Source organism: Patiria miniata, unplaced genomic scaffold, assembly GCF_015706575.1.
Source record: "Patiria miniata isolate m_02_andy unplaced genomic scaffold, ASM1570657v1 HiC_scaffold_13, whole genome shotgun sequence".
Lineage (NCBI taxonomy): Eukaryota > Metazoa > Echinodermata > Asteroidea > Valvatida > Asterinidae > Patiria > Patiria miniata.
In genome coordinates this window covers 2,547,329-2,555,075 of record NW_024037051.1, presented here as the reverse complement: position 1 = coordinate 2,555,075, position 7,747 = coordinate 2,547,329, and the positions used below count along the sequence as shown (strand labels likewise).

Here is a 7,747-nt window from a genome sequence, read left to right as displayed (position 1 = left end):
CAACGTGCACAATACCCATAAACCCAATAAAAATGACTTTAAAATAAGTCTTCAAATAGACAATCGTACTCGTTTCAGTCTGATCAACGCAACATTCATTTTTGCCATCTATCGCTGCTTTCTGCTGTCGAGCATTCGGAAATCCAATTACTTTTTGTATCGATCGGATTAACTTCGTAACAATACTAGTGCGCTGACTTGGCACACGCCCTCTCCCGTCTATTGTTGGGGGATTAAAAATTAAAAATCCGACCAGCTGGTCGTTCACAGGGACTAACGTATGAAACTCATATTCGGGCTAAGATCCAAATGTACCATAAAAATATATATTTTTTTTTCCATACCTTATACAATCTTTCCCATATAATTGGTCAAACTGTACCCGGTTCCTTATACCCACACCTATTCCCTATTCATCCCATCCATTCATTAGGTCAAACTGTGTTAACAATTTCCACATCCCTTAATTAATATTTATATCTACATATTTTCATATTTACATATTTATGTGACCTTTACATAATTCTATGCCCAAGGTCAAACCGTACTAAGAAGTCCCCCTCCACTACTTGAGTCTACCTTTTGATTGAATGCTGATAAGTAATAACTACATAACCATGTTAACGCCGAGCACAATATCTTTAGCTTTAAAATGAACTATGAAATGTCGCATTTGTTTTATCGGTTCGGGACCACATCTCTCTCACACTTTTTAATGAAAGCCGAATTAACAACGAAATTTAGGTAAACGGTGTTCTCCTCGAAATTTGACGATTATTTTCCGGGTAAATACTTCATCTATGACGACAAAAACTGCACAATACCATCTGTTATATCCTAAAGTACATATTTTTTTTTACAATTTCGGAACTTACATAACGCGTAGTTTTGCTCACAGTTTTATGAGTTTTAAAAAATTAAGTCCCCTTTCCCTTACATTTATTTACAGGTAAATTACAGCCGTACTTTTTACAACAAACAGGGAGAAAAAAACAGCTATAACATGATAATTTGTACGTTGGTACCTTGCACCTAAGGCCAACTCCTTCCAATTTAAGAGAACGTTAGCCGACGTTGTGTTTGCGGGCAAGGTGGCGCTACTAAGCTTACTAGACGGCGCGTGGAAAGCGGTGAAGCTGGTCATGTCGGCCGCTTTTTTGTCTTTCAAAAGACATAAAAAAATTGCTTTATTATATAACAAAAATTATGTTCTTTTTTAAACTGAACACAAAGGGGACAAAACTATAATTATATAAATGAGTGCTATTTAAAAGTTAGAAAAAGCTTGACTTCACTTGACATTTTTTGTTACTTTTAAAAGTTTATCCTGCAGTGACATTTTAAATCAAACTACGTGTAGAGTTCGGAGTAGACCTACTGTTTTATGAAACATCAATCTCACCAGGCGTATTGTAACTACACAATTAATATAAAGATGGGTTTCAATTATCGATTCCTTTCGATATCGATTATTTCCAGTCGACTAATTCAATGTGATTAATAGCAGCCAATCACTTCAAACCTCATGCTGCAATGGTTGTGCCATGCAGTGGGGTGAATGCGCAGGATTCTGGTGCGCAATGCCAATGGGAACCGAGCGGTTACCAACGTGCTCCTGTCCGAGTTACCAGCGAACTGCAACAAATCAAAATGGTTGACTTGTTTAACGCACCCTGTCGAGCCAAGTTATTATCATTATTGTATTCAAGGACTACTTATTGTGACGGTAAATATTGCCGCTCAGCAAGATAATGGGATTTTTTTCATCACTATAGAACCGAGTTATCTGTGCTACGGTTTTACTCCATTTTATTAAAGACACAAGCTTCACCTCCCAAATTTCGAGATATTTTAACCGAGATAAGCAGGGTTTTCCAAACATCGGCTTTCTCCCCGGCTTCGGGACCCTCTCTTGCTCCTGAATCATAATAAAATCGAATTCTTACATGAGTATTTGGTGTTCATATTTTGGGACTTGTTGAACCGACGTCATTCAAGGGGCAAGTTTTCTGCAGCAATGTCCGGAGTTGAAGCCGAGATTTGAAAAACCACGAAACTATTTAACAGTGATTACTATACCTTTATTTGGGTGCCAAACGCATCAGTCACGTGATCCCAGGACTGAGCGTCATCACTGTACGACACTTGGTACTCTGTCACCCATTGGTTGTAATGGTCACCACGCCCCTGGGTGATCAAACCAGTGATGGTGACTGTACCATTGAAGTCAACCTGTATCCATGGACTGTCTTCAGATTCGTCATAGCACCAGGCTGCAGCGAATCCTGTTCAACAAAATAACTGACTTTATAACACCTCATCCACAGATTCTGTGTCTTGATTGGCCGATAGCGAGTCACATGGTACTTTCTATTTTTGCTATTTTTCTGTGCACGGCCAAAAGTACTTTACCCGTGGCAACCAAAGTACTACCATAATGGCAACCAAAGTACTATCCGGTTCGTAAGTGTGACGTCATCTCAACTTAACCATGCGTACTTGTACTTCACATTGTGAGCATAGCACGAACGGAACCGGTGTCATATGAAAATCGGACTCGTATCAAAATCGGACTCTTTTTCCCTTTTATTGGTTAAACCCTCTCACGTGACCGGTGGTTCGCGCGTGTGTATGACGTTTTACTAACAACCGGAGAGAGTACCGAAGTGAATATACATCACTTGCACAATAATTGTGTGTGTAAAAGACGTTAGCGCGCAACCTCGTCCCCAGTGCTTTCATTATTTTTAACCTCGTTTCCAATAGTAAGCCCTGGATAGGAAACTTTCTTCCTGTATCCTGATTCGTTGCCGCAATTTGCTAATAATGAATTTATATCGTGTAGTTGGTGTTTCCAACATGCATTACGTGTTTTGACGATCATTGTAATTATAACGTCCGCGCCTTCTCAACAATACTCCTTTTCTTTCCAGTTTGCTCATATAGTAATATGATATTTGATACTGCATATTGGCGGGCCAGATTGTAACATTTTAACTTCCAAAAAATCGTGTTTTCATAACTCACGGCGCGACGAATTGATGCTGTTTTTACCGCAGACACCGCATACAAAAAGAAACGCTAATGTAACGCACATGCAGGTACCAGACTATTCCTCATTTGCATACGTGAGCGAAAATCTTGCACACACGGATCCAATACCAGGGTGATAGAGCAGGTAGTGGTGGGCGCGTACTGCTCGACACCCTGGGGACGAGGTTGATTAGCGTGTGATTCAGCCCGTGAACCAACACGCGCACGTACTCCATTCGTTTGCACGCACTACACTTCCCGGTTCAAAATGACTTCACAATTCAGTACTCAATACCCATGGCGCGGTACTACATGGCCAAAGAAGGTCACAATAAAGAACTCTACAAGAAACCAACGAGATCTCTTGGAGTAAGGCCATTACCAGGAGACGTCTTAGGTGGACAGGCCATGTCCTGAGACTGCATGAGGAGCACCTGCAAGCGCTTCTAGAAGCGATCCGCAAGAACAATTAGCTGCCAAGAGGTGGATAACGAACCACGTGGTTGAATACAGTAAACACGGACCTGACAACCACGGGGGTCAATATCAAAGATCAACACACCTGGCATGTGGCATCAGACAGTGCGCAGTGGAGGACACTTACAGAGTGCGTGTCATATCTACTTCACGCAAGCTCCTGGATGATGGCGCGGTATTATATGTGTGTGCAAATGCTGGTGTGCGCGTTGAGCGCAGCGCATTATTGTTCCCAAAAGAGCGCACCACTGAGTTAGGTTCAAACATTTCATGAAGGGGGTGGTTTGGAAGAGAGAAATACATTTCCCACCAATTTTGTAATGAAATTGAAGTTTATTTTAACTGTGTTCAGATTTAAATAATTTAAAATATTAAAACCAAGAATCTGTGGGTGAAGTGTTTAAAACAAATATTGAATGCTTTATCTCGTGGTGAAGTTAAACTAGCCCCCTTCGGTGATCCATGGAGCATTTTATTTTATGGATCACCTTGGGAGGCTAGTTTTACTCATAGAGCTATATTAAATTACTCAAGCGCTAACTCATGTACAAAGTGATGCCTGCTGGGCGCATCCATGTTTGTACACAAACCTATGGAGAACTCGAAATTTTGTACGTTTTTATGTAAGTCTATTTGCATATCTGCGTTTGTATTCCATACCAGTGCGTTATCGAAGCCAATACGCCCAATACCGAAACACACGATCAGCAAATGAGCGTGTCATTTTGCTCTACGCTTTCACCATGGTCTTCTATACACAGACTAGGGGGCACCCCGGGGGAACGGACATCCGCTGCCCCCCCCCCCCCCCCCCCCGTAGTTACGCTACTGCATTTTCTTAATAAACTTCTTCGTGTAGCACTTTCAAAATCTAGGATATGAAAGCCCAATTAATAAGCTTTTTGTAGTACAAGAATCATTCGAATCACTTAGGCACTTTTCAAGTTACGGAATTTTAAACACAACCCCCGTTTTAAAGTTCTGACCACGGATCACCACAAAAAAAGTGTGTGTTCTTTCAGCAAAACGAAAACAATGCATACACATCCCTATGCAAATTGTTTTCGTTTTGCTGAAAGAACACTTACTTTTTGGTACTTGAAAAGTACATATGATTTGAATGATTCTTCTACTAAAACAAAGCTTATTAATTTGGCTTTTATATCCTACATTTTTGATAGTGCTACATGCAGAACTTTATTGAAATAAATTGGTCGTGCCATTTGGGTTTCCTTATTTATTTGTTGACTCGCCCTGTATATATAGGGAAAAAATGAAATGAAAACGAAAGCAAATATATTTTTTGAGGTGAAACTCGAAAACAACACGGGAAACATGTATTTAATCTCACTAAATCCAAAAAGCCTACCTTGAGTATAAAGCCTGGCCCTGGGTGGGGCATAAGTAGGGTGGTTTCTATAGAATGACGAAGCTGTGATGCTTTCATCCGGGATGCGACCATCTTCCATCCCAAGAGGTCCCTCCACGGAGCAAGGAGAGTCACCTGAGGAAAAGGTGCGATCGCTTTGAGAAGTTTTGTACAAAGTAACCATTACTATTTTTTTAAAAGAACATACAGTGAAATCTCGACAAGTCACACTCTGATAACTCAAAACCGTCAATCCATTGCCTTCAGTAGTAGGCTATAACAATGATATTAAACAACCCTGCTCAACTCAAAACTATGCGGAAGTCAAATTTTGAACCTGTTTCCTTAAGGTTTGGCTTATCCAGATTTCACTGTATTATTGGTCTGTTTGCAAAGTGAAAGTTCAACGGGGAAGAAAGAATCGTTTTCTTCCGCTTAATGGCACGAGTAGATAGTTTCGGATGCATATGTGCCTCTTCCATCCTGCTCAACATTGAAAAACCAGAGCTTTGTAAATCCAAAGTCTGTGTCCTCTTCAGTAACAAGAGGACCCAAATGAGTTGCCTGTATATACCTATCACAAACATCTTGGGAAACATAAAGATCACATGCTTATTAATATTATAACTATTCTTCGACGGCTTACCAGGATTTCAATTACAGTCAAAACAAAAATCCAAGTGCTGCTTGTTGCATTAGCTTTGAGCCTTTGAAATGAAACAGTAACACAATCTCACCATTTCTTTTGAAGTATTTCAACTTCTCTTCGTTGACTGAAACGATCGAGTCATCGCTCAATTCACACCGTCTGGTATCTTTGGTATAACCGAAGTATTTGCAGTCTTCTTCCTTGAGGCAGGCCGCGGCACACCTTAGGTAGGAGGCACGTTGGCTTGACCGAATCACTCGATATTTGACGGTGCTGTTGAACTGTGAAGCCGTGAAATTCGAAGATTTCACGGTAGGGAGATCAGAGCCAGCTCCGCTCTGAACCACGCAGACAACAACAAGAACGAGGCACCAAACAAGACGACAATGTCTTGGTTGACAAAAAGGAAAATTCATTTCGTTTCGTTTAGGTTTTTTCAGCCATATAATACTCACATGTAGCTACTTCGAAACTGTTTTAGATTGTGTTGCGAACAGCGAACGGCGAAAGATCGTATACCACGCTGGCAATAATTAAAGGCAAGAGTATTATTGATCACCAAGTCACAATCGACAATAAACGGATGATTAAGGCCAGGCCCATGGTAAATTACCGCAATGACAAAAGCTGCGCTGCTAATAGCTTTCTCGCACGCATAACGTGCTCCGGCATGCGCATTGTTACTGCGTGAAAAAAAATTAAGGTCTCCAAAATAATTACTGAGACCTATTTATCTTTAAAACCTACACACAAATATTGAAGAAGTCGACTTCAAGTTTGTATTGGCATTGTCGTTCCTCTCGTTTACACTTAACTGGAGGAGACTGAATTCTAATGAAAGATATCAACGGTTATACCAAGTCACATTCCTATACATAACTGCGTTCGGTACGTTGAGAGTTTCCAACTAATGTCTTTTGGCGAAATGGCTCATGTAATTGTTTTTTTTTTTCTTCAGCGCAATCCACTTAATGCATCCTTGTGCTCCTTGTAATTAATTTTAATGGTTTTCCGGAGACCTTTATTGCTAATAGTAATAATCATTCCAATACATGTAGGCATGAGCAACATGTCATTAGGCAGACGGAGTCTTCAGTGTCACAGCTGTTTCAGCCTTGAAAGCTACCAGAATTTCAGGACGATTGCCGTGGTCAACTTGCTGTCTTTGGTGTCTCGTTGTTAAGTACATGACAGTGAGTCACTCGAGCAAACTTAATGCACAAATTAATGTACAATATGAGCCCAATTTGGTTAATAACTGTATGCTATAAAAGTCACTATCAACTGTAAAGTGCACCCACCTGAAGTGATATCACGGTAAAACGCCCTCGTTTACACTTAACTGGAGGAGATTGAATTCTAACGAAAGATAGTAACGGCACGCGTATTTGGCGCTTATACCAAGTCACATTCCTATACATAACTGCGTTCGGTACGTTGAGAGTTTCAGCTAATGTCTTTTGGCGAAATGGCTCATGTAATTGATTTTTTTTCCCAGCGCAATCCACTTAATGCATCCTTGTGCTCCTTGTAATTAATTTTAAAGGTTTTCCGGAGACCTTTATTGCTAATAGTAATAATCATTCCAATACATGTATTCCTGAGCAACATGTTATTAGGCAGACGGAATCTTCAGTGTTACAGCTGTTTCAGCATTGAAAGCTACCGGAATTTCAGGACGATTGCCGTGGTCAACTTGCTGTCTTTGGTGTCTCGTTGTTAAGTACATGACAGTGAGGCACTCGAGCAAACTTAATGCACAAATTAATGTACAATATGAGCCCAATTTGGTTAATAACTGTATGCTATGAAAGTCACTAACAACTGTAAAGTGCACCTACCTGAAGTGAGAACAACTTAAGATCCTGTCGATCGGGCCTAATGTTAAGAGGTTAGGGCGGGGAAGCACAGAGGGGGTTGGGTCATGGATCCTACACACAAGGATTAACGACTATGCGCGATAACGGCCCGTACTGGTGGCAAATACCATGAATACTTGTCAACAAAGGAAAACCTCTGCGCTGCGCGCGGCGGCTTTCAGATTTGCAGGGCTCTGCCTCCGATCTGGTGTCGAAGTCTGTCAAGCCAGCTGATTATATTTTTCAATATTGATGAGTCTAACTTTTGATTGAATTCTGATAAATAATAACTACATAACCATGTTAACGCCGAGCACAATATCTTTAGCTTTAAAATGAACTATGAAATGTCGCATTTGT

The 7,747-nt window shown here is 40.6% G+C and overlaps 1 protein-coding gene across 1 annotated transcript; it reads right to left on the bottom strand.

Annotated features, from left to right (window-relative positions):
- Positions 1-1,484: 1,484 nt before the first annotated feature.
- Positions 1,485-6,054, bottom strand: LOC119719742 (retinoschisin-like). Its single transcript, XM_038189238.1, has 4 exons — positions 5,617-6,054; positions 4,880-5,014; positions 2,080-2,285; positions 1,485-1,635 (listed from the first exon to the last, which is right to left on the bottom strand). Exons 1-4 carry the CDS (start codon positions 5,942-5,944, stop codon positions 1,498-1,500), a joined length of 807 nt encoding a protein of 268 aa, XP_038045166.1. The 5' UTR covers positions 5,945-6,054; the 3' UTR covers positions 1,485-1,497.
- Positions 6,055-7,747: the final 1,693 nt, after the last annotated feature.